A 23418-nucleotide genomic window follows, 5' to 3' on the forward strand; every position below is an offset into this window, starting at 1 on the left:
GGTCAGATTCACCACTCTAGCTAATTTGAGACGGCCTTATGATACGTGAGATAATATTCCCAGACTAAAGAGGTTTCACGGTGGGTAGAGGAGGGACTGGGTTTGTGAGGCACCATGGAATCAGCTTGGCCTGGCCATCAGCTGACCATCTGCCAGCCATTGGGCATCTGCCGTGAGTCCTGTTTAACAGATATGTAGTGGTTAAGATGCTGCGTTCTTAGTGAAGCTTTCCAATATATGTCATATCAACTCAATGAATTCCACGTCCTTTTAACAGGCACATAGCATGTGTAGGAGGTGAGGTTAGCACTCTCAGCTCTGTGCCTGGGATAAATTGTTACTACCATGAGTAAGTAGAAACTTGCAAGGCTGGAGATCAATAAATTCCTTTTCCCTAATCTATATGGACACAGACACAACGTAGCTGTGTAATTTTACTCCTCTTGTAACACATCCTTTCACACCCATCACAAGCATCGATGTTGGACTGAGGTCTGTAGGACAGGACATTTTCTTTGGCATCTGTCTCTTATAAATGGCCTTATTTAGCATCAGCCCAATTGTGTATTATAAATCTAAGATAGCTTTGTCCCACCCGATTAGCAACACAGTCACGCATCGGGGCCGTGTGAGTCTGTCTGCAGCATGGCATGCCCCATTTGTATGTTGCTAGTTTGGTTTCTCACCCCAGAATTTGTACACGGCTTGTGCTGAATACAGTGTGAATTGAATCCGTATTAATGTGAACAGCAGCATCTGACCCATCTACTCCACTGGAATTACTGTATTTCATTAAGCAAATAAGCAACAGGCATTAAGCGAGTCATTTGGTACATGCTGAGAGAGAAGGAAAACAACAAAACATTGCTGTCAATTTGAACTGACAGAGCGCCTCAGAGGTGCGAGCTGTGGGGCCAAATGTGCATTTAGAATTATTGAAATGTGTTGGCAATGAGACCATAAGCAAAAGGCTGGCTCAAGGCACATAATGGCATAATTTACAATCCCAGCTGTAGAATCTGTCATCTTTCCTGTCCACAGCATTACACATGCTGCAGATAAATAATTTGTAATGGGAGAAAACTTCCAAGTGTATTTATTTGCTTCTGAATTCTACAGTTCCCTGGGTCTCCAGCAAATTTGAATGCTTTCCATAGATCCTATACATCAAGTTTCAGATATAACCCACTGTCTCTGTAGGTCTACACTGATACCAAAACACATTTATTGTAGTAAAACTTAGTAACTACCTAAGTGTCCAATCATAGGAAATAGCACTGCCTACCATGCAGCTAAGCCATGCTGATAAAGAGTTGGCTGCATGTAGTCATGGCCAGAGGGTAAAGTGAACATATGGAGTGGAAACCATGCACCTGGGAAGCAACTAAAAAAAAAAAAAGTACATAGGGCCGGGCATGGTGGTGCATTCCTTTAATCCCAGCACTCTTGGAGGCAGAGACAGGCAGAGCTCTGTGAGTTCAAAGCCAGCCTGGTCTACAAAGTGAGTCTAAGACAGCCAAGGAAGGCTACACAGAGAAACCCTGTCTCCAAACCAAAACAAAACAAAATAAAAAAGCCATAGGAGGAAAAGCTAGAAAGAATGACACACTGGTAACATAGTGTGAATTTAAAAAAAGACTTTACACTCTTTTTCATGTTCTAAATATAACAGTATTTTTTATTAAAAAAAACAGGGATAGTTGCCCAGAATTTGGGTTTTGCATTAATTTTCTCACTTCTTTTGAGCTAGCTTTACCTTATACCCAAAGGGTTTGATCCAAAGGAACTGCTTTTTTTGTTTTGTTTTGTTTCTTGTTTTTTGTTTTTTTTGAGACAGGGTTTCTCTGTGTAGCCTTGGCTGTCCTGGACTCACCTTGTAGACCAGGCTGGCCTTCAACTCACAGGGATCCTCCTGCCTCTGCCTCCCGAGTGCTGGGATTACAGGCATGCGCCACCATGCCTGCCCCTAGAACTGCTTTTATTAATGTGTTAAACGTTGGTATATCTGAGGACAGGAGGCAAGGGGCTGGGTATTCTCTGTGGGGTCTTCCACACAGACCAGACTCACTAAGTGCAGACAACCCCTGTCTGGCTTCCCGGTGAAGAACTGTTCGTGTGGTACAGTGCTGGCTCCACAGTGCTTCTCCCTGTGTTCCACACTCTTCCAGGAAGTCCTCCAGAGTTTCTCTTGCTCAGTGGCTGGCACTAGTGGCTGGACTTCGCCTCCTTTTTCCTTGCTCTGTCCCTGTTTGCTCTCCGTGAGCATAGTCCCTACACTCTTTCTTACCATCTTCTGGGATCGTTCATATTATATATTACTGCAATTGCTGTTGCTCTCTCAAATATCTCTGTTCTTCAGTATTTTCCACTCTCATGGTACCATTAGAGAATCTGGTGCTGGGCCAGGCCTGGGCACACTCTGCCCGGCATTCACGCACTTGGCCACAGCGCGTTTCACAAGCAGACTGATGACCGAGGCAAAAGGAGGACCCAGCTGAGGAAGATGGCTAAAACGGGCTGATGCATGCCTGGTTAATGGCTTGAGTTTACCAGGGTGATGGCAACTTGTTTCTACTCCCTTTGTGTGGTATAGTGAGTCTCGTATCTACCACTGCATATGTATTATCAAAGAAGTTATTTCTTTCCGGTATTTGCTCTGAATTCCATGTAGGTGATGCCTGTTCAAAATAGAAGTAGGATTTGGTCTTCCAGGTTTGTTACAACTTTGAAATTTTGTACTAGTGAAATGCATTGAGCTATGGTTAATAATGGGTTCCAAGCTTGTTTTCTTTGGCACAGAGTCAACATACTGGCAACCAATTGTAACTATTCACCATGTAAATTAGCACAGATTCTCAAGGGCTAATATCCAAAATATATAAGGAACTCAAGAAATTAAACACCACAAAACCAAATAATCCAATTAAAAAATGGGATACAGAGATAGCCAGAGAATTCTCAACAGAGGACCATTGAATGGTGGAAGAACACCGAAAGAAATGCTCAATGTCCTTAGTTATCACAGAGAAGATGCAAATCAAAGCAACTCTGAGATTCCATCTTACACCTACCAGAATGGCTAGGATCAAACTGACAGCACAAGCTGGATGTGGAGAAAGGGGAACACTCCTCCATTGCTGGTGGGAGTACAAACTAGTACAACCACTTTGGATTCTTGATCTTAAGTATTAACAATAATTTCAGAAATTTTATTTTCAAAGTTTCAAAAACTTAAAAGAAAAAAGAAACAGAATTATGAACATTTGTTATTCTTCACTTCAGTAAAGAACACACGTAAGACTTTTCTTTTGTTGCTATGGTACCAGCTTGCCACCATCAGGGGTTTAACACTGAGAAAATTAAAGATGTGGGTTTAAAACATCTCTCTAGACTATCCCAATAAACGTGAAAATAAGCTACACGTAATGAGAAAACACCATGATTGGTTTCCTGTGAGGCAGCCTATGCCTCCGGTTGGCTCTTAGAAATCTGGAAAGCGCCTGTTCGCCAAAATGTAAATACCAGAAAACCCTCAGATCCAAAATTGTTCAACACTCCTGGAGGTATGCAGTTCTTCTTTAGAACGGTGACCCAGAAGCACTGTGCAAGCCTTTGGCTTGGCGTTCTAGTCAAATTTGAAGTGAGCTTCAGAGGTTACCAACCACAACTGCTGTACTTTGCAACTAAAGACATCACAGCCCATAGACAGGACACAGTAGCACAAATCTGTAATTCCAGGTACTCAGGAGGCTGAGGCAGGAGGATTCTGAGTTTTAAGGTAGCATGGGCCTTAAAATGAAAATGAGGAGAGCGGGGGAATGCAGGCCTTCCAACAGCTTACGTGCCTTGTGCCTTCCCCTCTTAAAGTAAAGAAAACCCCGTCTTCCCACAATTTCCCCCATTCCATGCCAAAGAAGAGAAAAGGTTATCTTCACATTAAAACAAAACTCTTTTAGCTCGTTTCCTACTGATATTAATGCTTAAGGATTTCCTGTATGTCTTTACACATTTCTGTAGGCAGGATCACATTTGATGGAAGTTGGCTAAGGTGGAGTTTAAGCGAGCTCTTAATATTTTTAGCTACCCAGAGCAGCTGCCCAGCTTTCCTGTAAGTGGAAGTCCTCTCCCTGAGGAAGAGTGGTTCTTACCCTTTGACCTCATGGAGGTTGTTGCTTCACGAACATTATTCTAGGGGCATGTTAAAAACAGCGGATGGTTGAGATTTGTGTGAAAACTTCAGGTCAAAGCTGATTCTGCCAGTCAGCTCCTCACGTGCTTTACCGAAGCCTCCTCCACTTACTTGTGGCAAAGTAGACTTGACCCAAATATTTCAATAACTGTGTATACTTACGGGCAAAGGAAATAACCAAAAGAACGAGTAAGCTAGCCACAAAGGATAAGCTTGAAGCAGCCATTTTTTCCCCAAATTCTTAAGTAAGATTTTTGCTTCTATTAAAAATGGTCCGAGGGACTGGAGAGATGGCTCAGCGGTTAAGAGCACTGGCTGCTCTTCCAGGGTCCTGGGTTCAACTCCCAGCAACCACATGGTGGCTCACAGCCATCTATAATGAGATCTGGTGCCCTCTGCTGGTGGGCAGGCATATATGAAAATAGAGCACTCATGTACATAAATAAATAAAAACTTTCCAAAAATGACCTGAGCATTTTTTTTTGCCAGATGACGAGATATTAGAATTCTTCCTTTGAGGTGCATGGTTTACTTCTACACATCTCTTTCCTCATATGTCCACGGTTTCTTAGGTTACCGGACATTTCCTCCTCTGTACTGCCGTTGGGTTAGTAGCCACCTTCAGTACTCCTGTACTTGTCACACCAGATCCAATGTGTTGCCTGTCATATCATACAAACTAGTTCTGAGGGTTTTAAACAAAACCCAGCTGATGCCCCTTAGTAAGCTCTGGCATATACTGTCTACTCTTATAACAAAGAATTGCCCAGACTTGCACAGGCCCTGCCCGCACACAGGTTTCTGTCAGAAGTTTGATAAAATGCCAGGGATCTGAATCCTGCTATGGAAATGGACCACGTTCCCACACACCAGTGTGACGAGCAGAAGGCTCCCCTTGCACTGTGCACAGGGGCCCTGTGAGGGGCACGTTTCTGTGAAGCTGTTCTGTTCTGCTTGTGTACCATATGCAGTTGCCGCATGTGCTAGACTGTGTAAACGGTGTTTTTACTGATGCTAATTTCTGGTGTGTTCCACGTGCCATGATGGAGTGTCTCTGAGACTTGGTTTGCCATTGGACTTCTTTTCCTATTCTGGTTGTCGGCATCCTTACTGCTCAGCAGAAGCCGCTAAAGTTGCTTTTGTTAGCTCTACTGTTCTGCCAAGAGGATTAATTGTGAGCCCCTGAAGAAATAAAAACAGGCACTTTTCTTTAATCAAACTGGAAGATAATTCTGTACACTAAGCCAGTTCATTAATTATCCCGAGTATTTTCTGAGATGATGACCTGTCTTTGAAATGAGTCCTAAACTTTAGAGAGTAGGACAAAAGAAAAATATGAAAGAATCAGGAACTTTCATCCCAGGTTCCACAAGGTAATATATATGTGGTGGTAGACTGGTCTTGGATGTAATGGGTCTTTCTCTAAGGAGGAGAGAGATCCATACATCATTTTTATGAAGCCCATTAAGTATTTCAGTTCACCAACCTACTTAAGTAGTGGTCTTATATTACAAAAAAATTAATGTCATAACTCTGAGCCATTTATTTCCTTCTTAACTGATATGGCCCAGCATTTGGTAAGAGTCGCAGAGTCAGAGCTAGCATCTCAGAATCTGTTGTCTCAAGTTGTCCCTTGTATTTGTTGGTCACGCTTGCTTATTAACCTGCAGTTACAATTGCAGTTTTTGTTACTTTAAGGCACTGAACCAGAATGCTGATCTCAGGAGTCGGCTGAACAGAATACACTCAGAGTCTATCATTTGTGATCAGGTTGTCAGTGTTAATATTATCCCTAGTCCTGATGAGGTAAGCCGCATTGAGAGTGGGTATAGAATACGTATTTTATAGCATCTACATTGCTTCATATTTTTGCCTGCTTTAAACAGTTGTTTTCCATTAATGATATTCTCTCCATAAATATTTGTGTTACAGACAGCTGAGTAGTCTTTGAAGTAAAAGGTGTAGGTGAACTTGACATCACTTATTCTTGGTGATAGATGTCTCTTTTCATTTATTCTGTATTCACCAGGTGTCACCAAATATTTCATTTATAATCTATTACTGCTTGTTAACTTTCTGCATCTGTCTCGTTCCGTATTTAACATGTTCATTATCACCAAATGTCTAATGAAATGTTGAAAAAAAAAGTTTTAGCTCAGACATTAAGTAAAAATTGCTTAAAGGTTTCTTTGGAAGAAGTTATCCACAGAGGGAAGCTACCTGTTCCTGCTAAAACAGGTGTGGCTAGAGCTCTTCATGGTGACTCGGACAATTAAAAGCAAACAGGGACTGGAAGTGTAGCTCAGTGGTAGGCTGCTTGCCTGGCTAATAGAGGCCCTGGGTGTAGCTAACAGGTATCAGGTGAACATGCACTGTGTGCTGGGTGCTGCACTAACCACTGTTCACAGTATGCTGTCATGAATCACTTTTAACAAGCTGTTTCAGTACTATTTTTTTTTATATTGAAGAAATGACATGAAAATAGAAAAACATTAAGAATGTAGGCCAAAATGTATATAAGCTTTTGTAAACTTACTATTTTATGGTCATGAGAAATTAAAGCTTTGAACATGGCAATGCATCTAACAAAACAAGGGTTTAAACCAATACCAATGTCATATTTGCACAAAAGCCATATATGTTACTATAAATTTTACTGTAAGTCAGACTCAAGTGTTCAGCTTGAAGTATTCCAAGGTATCTTACCTTTGGCTTAAGTTGCCCACCTCTTACCATTCATCTTTTGTGTCCCCCTGAACTCTGAGCACAATTATACCCACTCAATTGCTCAGAATCCAGGGGACTGGGGTTCAAATCCCAGCATTCACCTGGCAGCTCACAACTGCCTGTAACCCCAAGATCTGACACTCTGACATAGACATACAGGCAGGTAAAACACCAATGCACATAAAATAAAGGCAAATAAACTTTTTAAAAATTAAAAAAAAAAAGCCAGATGTGGTGGTGCATGCCTTTAATCCCAGCACTGGGAAGGCAGAGGCAGGTGGATCACTGTGTGTTTGAGGCCAGCCTGGGCTACAAAGTGAGTCTAGGACAGCCGGAGCTACACAAAGAAACCCTGTCTCGAAAAACCAAATAAATAAATAAATAAATAAATAAATTGGTAAATAAATAAATAATTTAGAGCCAGCAAGGCAACTCAGCAAGTCATGGTACTTGCCACCAAGCCCGATGACCTGAGTTCAGTCCCTGGGGAACCACAGAGTGGAAGGGAGAGCAGACTGCTGCAAGTTGTCCTTTGACCTTTCTGACACACACATTTATGTGTCTGTCCCCATATGTACACCCAAAAAATAACTAATTTCTTTTCTAAAAAAGTTTGTACCCTTGCATATAAAAACAATATTTCACTTGAAATGACATTCAGTAAATCTAGACATGATTCATTGGTTTAAAATGTATGGCTTAACTGGAAATTGGATTATCTATATATCCTACTTCAGAAATTAGTCTTATGCATTATCTGCTTAGCTTTCTCTAGAAGTTTCTGTAAATACTTCTTGAGGCTTAATTTAATTTACTGTTTAAGGGGTTGGTGAGATGGCTCAGAGGTTAAGAGCACTGTCTGCTCTTCCAAAGGTCCTGAGTTCAATTCCCAGCAACCACATGGTGGCTCACAACCATCTATAATGAGATCTGAGATCTGGCACCCTCTTCTGGCCTGCAGGCAATATGTGCAGGCAGAGCACTGTATACATAATAAATAAACAAATCTTTTTTAAAAAAAAATTTACTGTTTAGACCATGACTAGTAACGACAGGCCTAAGACTACAGGCAGTTCACATTTTTAAGAGAAGGCTCACCTGTTAAATTCCATGTGTTATCAGTAGGGTATAGACTTGAAATCAAGCTGTAATGTCACCACTTTTCAGCTCTGCCATTTGGAGTTTCTAGATACAGTAGACAGAACTGTACATAGTAGCAAGCGAAACCTTGTCACTGGTATAAACAGACAGTTTGGAATTCTCTAGAAATCTAATTGATTTGCAGGAATGACAATGCTCATAGGAGGGAAAACGTGATTCTGTCATACGCTTCTCTTCCCTGTAGCCTGGTGAGCAGATCCATGTCAACCTCCCTCTGTCACAGCAGGTGGCCAATGAGAGCCGCCTCTCCATGTCAGAATCTGTGTCAGAGTTCTTCGATGCCCAAGAGGTGCTCTTGTCTGCAAGTTCATCAGAGAATGAGGTAAGATTCCCGGATGTGTCCTTCTCATGTGCTTGCAACTGTGAGTTTGGGTGAATCCCATCAGACCGGGACTCTGGGCTGTTGTATGTGTTTCTGTCACAAGAAAGCACTCACATTATAGGAGAGCCGAAGTGTATAAGCTGTGGAGCTTCCCATTCCCTGGGCACTTGACAGCGCTTCTGGGATGAAACTCAGGGCTCTTAACTTGGATGAGTAGTGGGAAGTAATCAAACATTTATATGTGTTCCAAAGTAACCAAATCAATGGTGACAGTTCATTTCAGGGGCCATTTGGCACTATAGGATGGATGGGAGAAATAGAAAGCCAACAATAGTTTTACAAGACAAATCTGATCATGTCCCAAAACCCCCAATAACAATTTAGCTGTCACACAAAAAAATGCTAGTATCTGATTACTGTACTCAGGAATAGCCTCGTGTTCCTTTTTGTTCTAGATCCTTCCAGCAGCCAAAGGAGTGATTCCTGGAGTTATCTGTTTGCTAAAGACACCGTATTGTCCCTTGTTGTAACAAAGAGAAGTAGTCTTTTACACGGCCCACACTGGAAAGAACTGGACTGCGTACCTGCCCCTGTGCCTTGTACTTTTAGAGGTTTTCAAAAGTAGCTGCTTTTACTCCTCTTTTCCCTTTGCCACAATACTCAGGAACAGGCCGAGAAATAAACTCAAATGATAGACACCGTGATGTCCTCAGAATTGTCCCTCCTCCTCAGTTACCTTGTGGCTCCCGGCTCAGTCTAAGCTGCTTCAGTCTCTTGTGGGTCCTCATGATGAGAACGCCCTAGGAGGCGGCTCAGACCTTTACGATAACACACTTGGCAAGCTCAGCTAGTGAGTGAGTCAAGCACAGGTGCGTGAATCCCAGTAACAGATGCAGGGTGTGTGCAGGTTGCATGTTCTGTACTGCAGCTGCTGGTGGAGACAGGACCTCTACGCTTGGCATCCATGCAGCTGGAGCATTCCCACATTCCATTCCTCCTTGGAAGCCCCCTTCAGGGAAGCCCGCGGTAGCTGACCTGCCTGCAGTGTAGTGTTGCTGTCCTCCTCTCTCCCCACTCCCCTAGCCTTTTGTACGCCTTATTAACCTCCGTCCCACTTATCACTCCCAACACAGTACGTTTTAGTCTATTTCACGTGGGTTTTTGCGTGTGGCCACCTCTAGAACGCAATTCCATGACGGTTCTTTCAGGCCGTTCATCCACAATTATTCTAAGAGCTCACATCAGAATTTTCCTGACTGGGCATGTGGTATCTACCAGTGTACTTACTTAATGAGTCCTCAGCTCCTTTTCAGTAAATTGTCTACTAAATGCTACATCATTTTTTAAAAGATGGCCTACTTCTTTCCAGAATGATCTACCAGCCTAGTGTGTATGCCCAAATTTGTGTCTGCAAGGACGTGCCAAATTGCATTTGGAAAAGTAGTCCCTGAACTCTTTTGTGAGAAATCAGAAACCAAAGGACTGGCATCCTTTTAAGTCTGGGTGTTTCCTTAGCAAACACGAACAATAAACAAGCTTTGACTATACACTCGATTATGGTAGGCACTTGTCTCCTTGTCTGTAATTGAGTGAGAAGAGATTTTTTTAGATTAGTGGTTTCTCAACTTGTGGCTGTGACACCTTTGGGGGTGAGCCATCCTTTAATAGGTCACATATCACATATCCTGCATATCACTTATCCTGCATCTCAGATATTTACATTATGATTCATAATAGTAGCCAAGTTAGAGTTATGAAGTAATAGTGAAAATAATGTTACGGTCAGGGGGTTCGCCACAACGTGAGGAATTGTATTAAAGGGTTGCAGCACGGGGGAGGTTGAGAGCCACTGTTGTAGACAAACTGGGTAGAAGAGATTCATTTGCCTTTTTTCTCTACAAGCTAAAGAACTCACTTCACTGAGCCCAGTGGTGTTCCTCTGGTTCTCTTGCAGCCAGTGAGAATTGTGAAGACCAAGTGGAGGGGAAAAACAGGAGTCAGAAAAATATTTTCTTCTTAATTCACCTTGTTTATAGACCTCATATGCTAAAGCAAAACTCTGTTACTCTAACCCATGTGTGCAGTCCTTCTGTCAGGGTATCATGTAAAATATTTCAGCTCCAGAAACACATATGTGAACTCTTTTCAACCCTAAGTTTTATTTTCTCTCTTTTCAACTCTAAGTTTTATTCCCTCTCTCTCTCTCTCTCTCTCTCTCTCTCTCTCTCTCTCTCTCTCTCTCTCTCTGTGTGTGTGTGTGTGTGAATTGAAATAATTTTAGCACTATTGGCTTTCAAGCCCAGGGCCCTGTGCATGCTTCGAAACTCTCTACTTCTTAGCTGTGCCCTTGGCCCTAATAGTTTTTTTTTTTTTATTATATTCAAATTTAAATTTTTCAATAGCAAAATGTTGACATCAAGTTAAAAAGTAAGTTGCAAACTAGGGAAAATTCAGTGTATATGATGATGAAAATTTGTTGAAAGATAAACAAGTTTACAAAGAGTTTACCCAAACGCTGTGGTGGAAGCCCCTGCATCCTGGCCTACTCCATCAGTGCACACTGAAGTGCTGTCGAGCCAAATCCAGATAAAGGGCTTCATCTGTTGTAAGGGAAATGTGTCCAGAACAGGGCAGAACTAAAGAGCCAGATATGGCGAGCGTAACTAATCCCAGCACTTGGGAGGCACGAGTAGGAGGCTCACTACGAGTGGTGCAGCTTATTCTACATAGTGAGCCCAGGCTAGCCAGACCGCGGCTCAAAGCACCAAGCCAAACCAACAAACCAACGGCCAAACACATACAAGGTGACCTTCTTTGTTGGAAGTCAGGGTGCATACAGTGTGTGTTTACCCTAGCATTATAAGATGGGGAGAGGGGCTGATGCCTGTCAGAAGGAGCCTTTATGTGATGATGCCCATCTGAACTAACCTTTATGTGATGGCATTGCAGGTGACTTTCAAGTTTTGTTTGCCTTCGTCTCCTTGCTAATGTTTCTACTGTAGGAATGTTTTGGTTTTGTGCTCAGAAAAAAAAGCTGCTGTTTGCACTTTGAGGACACTAAAGTGTGTCATTTTCTTGCCTGCAGTGGAGACCTTGGTTTCCCAGTTTTTTAAGAAAAATATTTTTATTTAATTTTAATTTATGTGCATTGGTGTGAGGGTGTCAGATCTTGGAGTTACAGACAGTTGTGAGCTGCCATGTGGTTGCTGGGAATTGAACCCGGGACCTTCGGAAGAGCAGACCATGCTCTTAACCACTGAGCCAGCTCTCCAGCCCTGGTTTCCCAATTCTTAAGTGTTCTAGTGCCCTTTCTTAACTGTTCTGATTCCCTGTACATCACTATCTTAGTTGGAGTTTTATCACTGTGAAGAGACACCATGACTACAGCAACTTTTATAGGGAAAACTGGGGGCTGGCTTTCTGTTTCAGAGGTTTAGGCCATCATCCTCATCATGGTGGGAAGTGTGGCAGCGTGCAGACAGACATGGCGCTGGGGAGGGACCCCGAGAGTTCTACATCTTGATCTACAGGCAGCAGAAGGAAACTGTGTCCCACAGTGGGCATCACTTGAAGACAGGAGACCTCAAAGCCCGCCTCCACAGTGACACACTTCCTCTAACAAGGCCACGCCTACTCCACAAGGCCACACCTCCTAATAGTGCCACTCCCTATGGGCCAAGGATTCACACACAGGTCTATGGGGGCCGTTCCTAGTCAAACCACCACAATCACATTGTTCCTTAATTTTATTTTGCTCTCAATCTAGGTTTCTTTTTAGTTTAGTTTGTTTTTGTAGTAGTTGGGGTTGAACCTAGGGCTTACACATGCTAGCCAGACAGTCTGTCCCTCAGCCTTCTCCCTACCTCTGCTGGTTTTGTTGTTGCTCCATTTTTCTTCTGGAGTAGAGAATGACTTAGTGTTCACTTTCTCCTCATAAGCCGTCAGATTCTAGGCTACCAGGATGTCTTACCTCGATCTGTGTAGCATCTTCACATCTCCCCTCCCTGAAGAAAGATGCAAGCGTCTTCTGGAAAACTAAGTCTGACTCTATGGAGACTCGCTTGCAACTTGTTGAGTCTGAATGACCCTTGATCTTGTCATGAAAAACCTCTCATCACTGCCATGCCCTCTTCCTGTTTCCCCCCCCCCCCAAGCCCAGCGCAGCCACTCCTAACGTCCCAGCAGGCCTTGGGGCAATGTTTCCTGATGGTTCTTGCCTTTGCCTTTCCCTTCCTCCTTTGTTTCTCCCTCTCATATGCCTGGGCACCTCCTATTCTCTCTCTGACGCCTCCCTCAGCCTGTGCTTAGTAACTCTGCTTGGGAAGCCTATCTGAAATCCTGGGTACAGTCACAGGCCTGCCTTTATGTATGTGTGTACTGTGTTTTCCTGAATTAAGCATCCTGGCCTCCTCGGCTTCCCACCTTAGCTAAGTTGAGGAGCTCTTTTGTTGTTGTTGTTGTTTGGTTTTTCGAGACAGAGTTTCTCTGTGTATCCCTGGCTGTCCTGGAACTCCCTTTGTAGACCAGGCTGGCCTTGAACTCACAGAGATCCACCTAAGGAGCTACTTCAAAACAGCAGTTCCTCTCTAGCATCCTGTAGAAGACACTCAGGTATTCCTTGAGCATATGCCCAGGATATTTTTCGCTGAGACATCTGCTTATCGTTTGAACCATAACTTGTTACATTTAACCATTTGGTGATGTGAACCTTCAAGGCAAGCATCCTAAGAAGCCTCTTACCACCGCTCGGTCCTTCCTCCCTCCCTTAGGCTTCTGATGATGAGTCCTACATCAGTGATGTCAGCGATAACATATCTGAAGACAACACCAGCGTCGCGGACAATATCTCTCGGCAAAGTAGGCATCATCTGAGCGTCCAGACTGTTCTACCTGCATGCCATATTACAACCCAGGCGACTCAATAGCCAGTCACGCATTCCTTTCTTCTGCTCACCAGCTATTCAGTTAGTTAGTCATAGCCTGTCTTTTGCATAAGCTGTGAAGGTGTGGGGCTGTAAAATCTGTTGGGTATTTCAATCACTTCCCCTTGGTGGGACAAGGGAAGAAGACAAATTCTGGCCTGATGCAAGTTGATGAGCTGGGGTAGGTGGATAGGGGGCTCCCCTTTTCCAGGTGGGGGAGAGAGGGTGGTCCTGGGAGGTGAGGAGGGAGGGGGCTACGACAGGGATGCAAAGTGAATTAATTAATTAATTAATTAATTAATTAATTTTAAAAATCTGTTGGGTATGTGGTTAAGTAGAGAAGGTTTACCTCTTGTTCAGACCCAAATATCAGATCCCTCTTATTAAAATGCGCGTGCACGCACACACACACACACACACACACACACACACACACACACACTTGACTTCTCCTTAAGTAATATTTGAGTATACTTAAAACTTTGGTCAGGATCCTACTCTGGGGTTCCGAGCGTTTTGTTCTCAACTTCATATAGTAGAGAGGGAAGCGATGCTACTGTGCTTTTTTTCCTCTCCCAGTCCTGAACGGGGAGCTCACAGGAGGCGCCTTCCGCAACGGCCGCCGCACGTGCCTGCCTGCTCCCTGCCCCGACACCAGTAACATCAACCTGTGGAATATCTTGAGGAACAACATTGGCAAAGACCTGTCGAAGGTCTCCATGCCTGTGGAGCTCAATGAGCCTCTCAACACGCTGCAGCACCTCTGTGAGGAAATGGAATACAGCGAGCTCCTGGACAAGGCCTCAGAGACCGGCGACCCCTACGAGAGGATGGTAAGGAGGGCGGGGCTGTAGCCACCGTGGGAACAGCTTGGCTGTGTGTACAGCACTCTCACTGCACAGGCATTGGGGGGCAGGGGGGGGATGTGGTCTGTGTGCATAATCAAGCCAGGTCAGAAAGTTCTAGGTTCTCTTATTGGAAGCTACACTTGTGAGTTTTTCATGGCCTGTTCTCCTCTGGGGTGCTCACCCCTAGGCATTGCTACATGGAGTCAGTTTACAAACATGTTGGGCTATGGTCACAGCTCTCCTGAGCTGCAGATTGCATACACCTGCTGGCCTAGCGTGTTCCCTAAGGTTTGTCAAAGATAGCCTACTCCTTAGAGGTTGACGCGTGTGGGGCCTTGCTTTGTCGGCTAGTCTTGAGTGCCAGGAGAGCCATCTGTTCAAGAGCATAGTTCCAAGAAAGCAATTTTCTGTTGGTGCTTTGTCCTCTACTCCGTAAGGCTGGGAGACTTAACCTCTGCTCCAACCACCACCAGCAGCCACGCCTACCCGCCTATGGGGCTAAGAGTGCGCCCATGACATGGCTTACAAAGTGCCTTCTGGAACCTTTGGACTCTGTTACTCAGGAAATTGGGTGGACACGTAATGAAGAGCACTTGACTTCAACTGCTGACAGTTCTCGTAGGAGTGGTTTAGCCTATCCCTACCTGTGTATTAGTGAAGATTCAAATAATTGGAAATGCAAATGGCGCCACACGAGTGCCCCCTCAACACGGGAGTGTACAGAGTCTACAGGAGCCGCGATAAGCAGACCGGAAGTGGCCTCTCCTGTATTGTGCTCCTTTCTTGGTGTCCTCACAGGTTCTCGTTGCTGCGTTCGCAGTCTCAGGGTATTGCTCCACCTACTTCAGAGCGGGAAGCAAGCCATTCAATCCAGTCCTGGGGGAGACCTACGAGTGCATAAGAGAAGATAAGGGGTTTCGGTTCTTCTCCGAGCAAGTAAGTGAGGTTCCGTCCTACGTCAGAGGGCAGCCTGGTGGTGAGAGAGGCCTTGGCAACTGTGGGGCGCGCCATCTTACCGGGTAGCAGAAAACTGCATCATTGTCCCCTCTTAGTGGGTGGGAGTTCTCTGTGTGTGATGATGAATTACTAGTGACTAATATACTATTAGAAAAGGAAGCCCTAGTTCTTGTTTGGGAGAGGGATGATTTTCATTTTTTAAAAATTATCATTGATGACCTAACCCATGCCTGTGATCCCAGCACTTGCAACTTGGATGGGAGCAGCAGGGTCAGGATCAAGGCCAATCTAGCTATGCAGCAAGTGTGGAGCCAGCCCAAGCTACAGGAGACCCTGTCTCAAAACAAAATAGAACCGTCATTTATAGAGGTTGGAATACTGCCGTGATTGCTACCTTTTTTTTTCTTTCTAATTACCAGGTTAGCCATCATCCACCTATTTCTGCCTGTCACTGTGAATCAAAGAACTTTGTGTTTTGGCAAGGTTTGTATCAGCTACCATTGGACGTGAAGCGGATCCGCCTGTGGGAAATGTCTAGCTACTGAGAGTACACTGTGCTTAGATTGATTGCTGCCCGGGGAACTCAGAGACTATTAGTAAATGTTTGGTTGGGATCACCTTGAGAAATGAAAACGTGCAGTTTATTATGATGCTGTTGTTGTCTTGGATATGAGATGCTGTGCCATTGAAGTTCACACTCCACCCATCAAAGCCCCACACTGCCTGTAATCAGCCCAAGATACCCACAAGCGTGGGTACCAACCTAGATGAACAACACTCAGAAAAATGATCTATACTGTACGTGTGCACAATAGTTTTCTTTTATTCCTCAAGGAATGTAACAATAACAACCATTTACATAGGATGGTGCTGTGTTGGTTCTTACAGGTAGCCCAAAGATAATTTCAAGTCTATGAGAACAGTGCACCTTTTTATATGCAAATATCTTGCACGTTTTATATAGGGCATTTGAGCATCTGCAAATTGTAGTGTAACATGTAGATAAAGTTTCAAAAGCCCCTTAGGAAATAAGAACTTATTTGCTGAGCCGACTAGTAAGTGTGAAGTAGCTCTTGGTGTGCGGACGCTGCTCCGCTGCCCACAAGAAGCACTGCTTTACCTTGAGAGGGCACAGTGACAGAGGACTGTCCGCGCACTCTACGCAAAGTAAGAAAGTGAAGTCATCTTGGTTACAACCAGAAGTCAGGAGTTTTATGAAGACAGCTCTGATTTTTTCTTAGTTTATCCAAAGGGACCAGGTGGTTAATACAGATTTGCAGGTAGATCTGAGTCTCCATGTGGAAAACATAAAGCCATCGTGTGAGAGGAAGTGCTGGGCCTCGGGCTGTGGGGTAGCCAGTGCCGAGAGATGGTCTTAGTTCATCCTGCACGTTCATCGGTCTTCTCTGTCTGCATGTAAAGATTTCTTACGTTTACCCTTTATCTTCTGCTGTTCTCCTAAGACACATAACTCCTTCATAAAGGGAGAGATGTGTTATAAGTCAGGGCTCTTACCATACTGCAGTTCTTTTTACATATATTTTACATATATATACATATGTATATACATATACATATATATGTATACACTATTTTCACCATTTAGTCAAAACAACACTTACTGTTATCTGGGGATTAAAGAACCTTAGCGTCTATGCTCATATACGTATGTGAGTACCTCCACGTGCACATTCTATCCCAGGCTTCTCTGTTTTGTTAAATGGAAACAAACAGGGAGCATGGTTATGGAGGAACACATAACGAATCTGGGAAGAGTCACAGCATTTCCACCGTCTCTTTTTCACAAGGATTTTGACGACTGTCCTTGTGATGTTTAAATACACAGTACAGAATCAATTGTCCTTGTAGAAATGCTTTGTAAGATACAATAGCGGTATTAGTTTCCACAGAACCAATCAGACATGGAACGTTGAGTTTCTGTCCTCTCGCTATCTCGTTTAGACATCAGATGGAAAAATAAGTTCTGGGGGAAGTCGATGGAGATCCTGCCGGTCGGAACCCTGAATGTTATGCTTCCAAAGTAGGTTGCTCTCCCGCCTCCCGCCCCACCCCACCCCCCACCCCCACCGCTCAGGCTTCTTAGCTGCTCTTGCAGCCCATGCGGATATGCTGGAAGGTTCTAAGGGTCCGTTTCCCTGCATGCCCAAGGTCTCTGCTACCTTCCACACAGGCTTCTGTACGGACTCCTACAAAGACAAATAAGCTTTGCACATGTACCACAGCTCCCCGCTTCTCTCCTGGAATCCCTCCTTTGAGCAGCCCAAGCAGCCACCTGTCGGCTTAATATACAACTCTAACGTGTTAATCTATACGTGTATTAGCGAGCTCTCCCTTTGTCCATTTCCTTTCTATGCTACTTATAATTCCACTTTTATATCTATCTTTCATATATTAAGAATCTGTTTTAAGTTTCTGAGTTATTTATCAAAAACTAATGATGAAATCCTTTTATGGTTGTATTCTATTTTAAAAGGTTTAGAAGACATGGGCCATAGGTATTTTTAAATTATTTGTATTGAGAGCAAAGGTATAAATTTGTTGATGTTTGTCTGTTTGGTTGAATTTGGGTTTTACCTATTGCATGGTGGGATATGCTGGGGTGGGGAGCTAAAGAGATGACTTGGTATATAAAAACACTTCACAAATATGAAGACCTGAGTTCAAGTCCTCAGAAGCCTGTAAAAGCTGGATACACCTAGCATGAGTGTCTGTAACCCCAGTGCTGCTGTGGGAAGATGGGGAGACAGGAGACGCCTCAGAAGCTCTCAGGCCACCTGGCCTGCAGTGTGCAGCAGAGAGACAACAGAGTGACTGTGTCTCCAAGTGGAAGGCAAAGTCCCACACACCTGAGGCTGCCCTCCCACCACTAACTCCCCACACCTGCATTCACACACATGCACACACACACACACACACACACACACACATGCATGCAGCCACACAGGGTGCCTAAGAATTGGATATGGAAAAAGGTGAGATAGAAGAATACATTTTCAATAAGTGACAAGTTATGAAGTATAAAGAGTTTTCCCAGGTGTCTGCGATATCTTTTTCACACACCAGCTAGACCTTAGAAGCATTTTATTTCATTATGAAATATAATTTTACTTGAAAATTTACATAGCACACAAACTTACATCTGTTTTTGTGGACATGCTGTTTCATCACTTGGCAGAAGTTCTGTATGTCCTCCCAAAATCTACACTGGATCTGTCCATATGCTTGTTCACCGTATCGTCCTCCTAAATAATGGCTCCATCTCTCTTCTCAGCTTTTATCTTGACAAATGTAGTATGACAGTGCTCTGAGAGTAATCTTCTCAGATCTGTGTCTGCTTAAGCTGCCTCTGTCCTCCGGTCCTTCCATAGACACACTCTGCTTGCCTGTAAGTGTAGACTCTTTGGTGGGTCATTACATGCCTTCCCCGCCCTCCTCATGACCTGGAGCCCACCACTTACAGAACTCCAAATACCATGTTCTTCTGGCTCCTGTGTCTTATAGATACCCTTCCCATACACAGTGCCCACCACGCCATACCACACACACACACACACACACACACACACACCCCTACAGAATCAGCCTCATCCGGTATGGCTTGCTGGATAGTCACTCCATGTTCCAGAAGTCTAAGAACTAAACTCTTCATCCTTGACTTCTTTGAGTGTCTGCTTACACGCCACTATACCTCTAGCCCCAGAAGGGCAGAAAAGAAGCATTGTTGAACTTAGCAGCTCTAAGTCCATAGAGAGCACGTCATTATTGTAAGCAAATGAATCACGGCATGCATATTTATGACTACACGGAAGTTTTCAAGAGATGAGGAGGAAGTGAGGGAATAAGAAGTTTTACCCAAAGAATCTTCTCGTTGGTAGGCACAGGAATATAATCTGTGTCCATTGCTTTTGATCAGTGCTGTAATCTTCGTAGGTTTGGAGATTACTACGTGTGGAATAAAGTCACCACGTGCATACACAACATCCTCAGTGGGAGGAGGTGGATCGAGCACTACGGCGAAGTGACCATCAGAAACACCAAAAGCAGTGTTTGCATTTGCAAACTCACATTTGTCAAGGTGAGTAGCATTGTAGAAGAAAAAGGAGGGTCGTCCAGGATGCTTCCTAAGGAGGAAATTGGAGGAACTGTGCTCTGCATCCCGTCTCAGGACATTTTAGATAAGAAAGCACTGTTGGCTACAGAATTGTTTGAGAAATATAAACCTCTGAATTAGTGGAGGTCAAAAATACCATGTCGAAGGAGAAATAAGTTTATTGTTTAAAGAATCTTGTTTTTACATAGCCAGCCAGCACATTAAGTAAAATTCTGGAACACATCTCATTCTTATGATGAGTCCTCTAGTTTCTATTACTGCCTGATTATGAAATAAATGTATTTATGTGATCTTATTTAGGGATCTCATCCTACTACAGCTGTCAGTTTCTGAAAGTACTCGCCTGCAGCCATGCACATGAGAGCTGCCAGTCATTCCAAAGCCATCTGACCCTGCTCTGAAGCAATCCAAAGGGAGCCAGGAGAATCCATTTCCTCTATTACCTAGAAAAAAGGGTTAGGGCCAGAGATGCCGATGGACCATTTCCCCAGTAACTCTGGTCTGAAGTAGAACGTACTTAAACATCCATGATTGTTTAAGTGTATCCCAGGATCTGCTGATTACTTTGATGTCAGATCCCGTAGAAGGCCATTGAGATCCATGAGCAGAGGAAGAGGGTCGGAAGAGGCAGTCGCTAACCCATGAGTTCATAGTGGCTTCTTTTTTTTTGGGTATATATTTTATTAATTTATTCATATTACATCTCAATTGTTATTCCATCCCTTGTATCCTCCCATTCCTCCCTCCCTCCCATTTTCCCCTTACTCCCCTCCCCTATGACTGTGACTGAGGGGGACCTCCTCCCCATGTATATGCTCATAAGGTACCAAGTCTCTTCTTGGTAGCCTGTTATCCTTCCTCAGATAGCGGCTTCTTAAGCTGAGGACTGACCTGGAGCTGGAGAAGACCACGCTGTCGTGCTGTGGATGGAGCACAGGGGTTTGGGTTTTTGTTTTTAATGGTGCTGGGAATGAAATCCATGGCCTGACCATGGTAAGCCAGTGCTCAGAGCTACCCCGCCCCCGGCCCCGAGACCACACCCACTCCATAGAAATAAAGCAGTTATTGCAGCACGTCTCTAATCACAACACTTGCGGCTGAGCTAGAAGGACTGTGAGTTTTGTGCTAACCTGGGCTACACAGTAAGTTCCAGGCCAGCTTAAGCTACTTTAGTGAGAGACCCTAGTAAGAGAGAGAACAAGGAAGGGCATCCAGGCTGGCACTGCTAAGGCGCTTTTGGGGTTGCGTGTTTTCCAGGTGAATTATTGGAACTCCAACGTGAATGAAGTGCAGGGCGTGGTGATAGATCAGGAGGGGAAGGTGGTGCACCGGCTGTTTGGGAAGTGGCACGAAGGGCTCTACTGCGGGGTGGCCCCCTCTGCAAAGTGCATCTGGAGACCAGGTGAGAGCTGAGCTTCCCGCTCAGGAGGCGACGGGTAACAGACAGGAGGGGGCGGTGGGGCGTGCCGTGTAGTTCGCCTTGCGTATCCTTTTAATAGTGACATCTAAACCATGAATGCTCAAGGCACCTGCAGTTATATTGACATTCAACAAAATAAGTTATATGTAAAGGCCTCTATTTGATCCTTGATAATTAAAAAAAAAGGGGGGGAGGCCAAATCATTGAAGTAAAGTGACCTGTTAAAAATCTGCCTCGGGAAATTGCTTTAAACATAACACGTACATGCAAACACTAGGTGTACTGAAAGAAAGAGTTTAAATAATTGACATACATGAGCAAGCCCTTGCTCTTGTTGTTTACTTTTTAAATAAAACAAAGCAAATATAACATCTCTAATCTACAAATCTAGTAACTTGCCATAGTAAGTGACCTTTTTTATTTGAGCAGCAAAAGTTGGACATGCTGACACTTAATAAAAGACCTCAGCCGAACCAGGTACTATATTAGCATGTAACTAAATATCAAGTATAAATGGGGGAAAAATTCACCATGTGAGATTCATTTTCAGTGGAGCTCGTCAGGTAACCTCCAACTTTTAAAATTAGTTATTGGTTTCCTAAAGGACACTGTTAAGTGTTTGTGAATTTCCTGCTGGGGGAGTGGTTACTTCATTCGTTCTTAGTAACTACTTTCTGAGCACTGGCCATGCCTCAGCCTTGTTCTAGGAGAAGCAAAGCAGTCTGTCTTAGCTAAGGGGTTGAGCGTGTACATCAGTGGTAGGGCATATCCTAGCAGAAGTGAGGTCCTGGCCTCGAGTGGAGTCTGACTTCCCTGCTAGGTGTGACGGTGCCTCCTGTAGTCCTCGTACTGGGGAGGCTGAAACAGGAGGGATGCTAGAACCCAGGAGTTCAGGACTAGCGTGGACAGCAAAGCGAGATGCTATGAAAAAAAAAAAAAAAGGAAGGAATGAAAGGTTGGGTGGATGGATGGGTAGATGGACGGATGGATGGGTAGATGGACGGATGGATAGATAGATGGATGGATGGATGGCTCTCAGAGCTGACAAGATAGCATCAGATTAAAGTGTTTGCCCTCAAACCTGACAACCTGAGTTCAGTCACACAGGTTGTCTTCTGTCCTCTGACCTCTACACGTGTACTGTAATTCAAACAAAGTTTTAAGATGGAATTAAAAAAAAAAAAATTAAAGGGCCCACAAGATGGCCCTTAGAAGGTAAAGGTACTTGCTGCCAAGACTAATAAATTGAAGTCAGTCCTTGAAATTCCCCTGGTAGAAAAAAAGAAGTCACCGGGGCTGGAGAGGCAGCTCAGCAGTTAAGAGCACTGACCACGTCTCTGGAGGGCCTGGGATCACTTCCCGTAACCATGTGGGCTGGCGCACAACTGCCTGTACTGTCTGTACCTCCAGCTCCGCGGCCTCTCAGCAATCTTTCTCTTCTGGACTCTCTGGGGGACCTGGACAACATATGACCATATGACTGTCTGCCTTTCTTTTCTTTTCTTTTCTTTCTTTCTTTCTTTCTTTCTTTCTTTCTTTCTTTCATCACGGTTTCTTTGTGTGACCCTGGATTTCCTGGAACTCACTTTGTAGACCAGGCTGGCCTTGAACTCAGGAATTTGCCTCCCTCTGCCTCCTGAGTACAGGGATTAAAGGTGTGTGCCACCACTACCCGGTTTTACACGTCACATTTCATTGAGACAAACATACATAAGTAAAAATAAGCCTTTGGGGGAAAAAAGAAAACTGAACCAACGAAAGAGAAACCAAGCATATGGTACACACACACACACACACACACAATGTTAAAAATAGTTTTTAAATGCTTTAAATAAATACTAATGATATTTATTTATGTCTGCATCTTTTTAATGAGAACATACACAGCAAATGTTCCTGGTGAACTGTTAGCCTGTATAGTTAACCAGCTTGGTCTAGTTGTATATATGAGAGGAAAATCTGTGTTCAGCCCATGAAGACTATTACTATAATACATGGTTTTATTTAAAGGCTGGGTTTTATTAAATATGCTGATATTTCAGTACCGATCGTTAACGTAAACCCTCTTGCCTAGCAAAATAGAATCAGTTTAATGCCTCAAAAGGAAGTCACAGTGTTGAGTACTGGCCCTCACTAAGTGCTCTTCCCGCTGGGGCCAGTGCCTTCCCTGGCATCACTCTCACAGAGGTCCTCTGCTTCCCCCCAGGTTCTCTGCCAACCAACTACGAGCTATACTACGGCTTTACAAGGTTTGCTGTGGAGCTTAACGAGTTGGACCCTGTCCTGAAGGACCTGCTCCCTCCCACAGATGCCCGATTCCGGCCAGATCAAAGGTCAGGGCACCGGCAGAGTTTCTGCTGGACCCGACATAACAGCATGGGTGTTTGAGGTCATCGGGACTATTTCCTCCATCACTTGTTTGCTCCTTCATGCATTCTTTCATCCCCTTATTCACGCAGAAAAACCTGAGTTTTGTACTCTGGGCAAAATGGCATTCGTAGGGTTGTTGAAACGGAAGCTTGTTCAGTGGCCAGTCATGTTGGACAGAAACAGAAAGCTTTCCCCATGTGGTAGCTCTAGAATCCCTCCTCTCCTGTGTTTTTTCACCTCTTTACACAAACTGCCCCATAACAGGAAGTGTCATTTAAACCAAAGAACCAGAGTCACAGGAGCACCAGGAAGTGATTGGAATGAAAATGGCGTTCCCCAACATAACTCCGTCCTAGAGGGTGTGGGACTG

General features: G+C 44.1%; 1 protein-coding gene across 8 annotated transcripts in view; it reads left to right on the forward strand.

Annotated features, from left to right (window-relative positions):
* The window catches only part of OSBPL6 (oxysterol binding protein like 6), a 181846-nt gene that overhangs the window by 152150 nt on the left and 6278 nt on the right, over positions 1-23418 (forward strand). For 7 of the 8 annotated variants that reach the window (XM_084800157.1, XM_084800159.1, XM_084800160.1 and 4 more), the window contains 10 exons: positions 5888-5995; positions 8262-8399; positions 13169-13256; positions 13901-14154; positions 14968-15105; positions 15546-15609; positions 17089-17167; positions 19078-19222; positions 20516-20660; positions 22885-23011. In XM_084800157.1, coding sequence (XP_084656283.1) covers positions 5888-5995; positions 8262-8399; positions 13169-13256; positions 13901-14154; positions 14968-15105; positions 15546-15609; positions 17089-17167; positions 19078-19222; positions 20516-20660; positions 22885-23011 — 1286 coding nt within the window. Of the gene's footprint in view, positions 1-5887; positions 5996-8261; positions 8400-8854; positions 9098-13168; positions 13257-13900; positions 14155-14967; positions 15106-15545; positions 15610-17088; positions 17168-19077; positions 19223-20515; positions 20661-22884; positions 23012-23418 lie in introns of those variants that run through there. The other variant, XM_084800164.1, reaches the window with a different exon arrangement.

The sequence above is a fragment of the Acomys minous genome (genome assembly GCF_964271855.1).
Source record: "Acomys minous genome assembly, chromosome: 10".
Classification (NCBI taxonomy): domain Eukaryota; kingdom Metazoa; phylum Chordata; class Mammalia; order Rodentia; family Muridae; genus Acomys; species Acomys minous.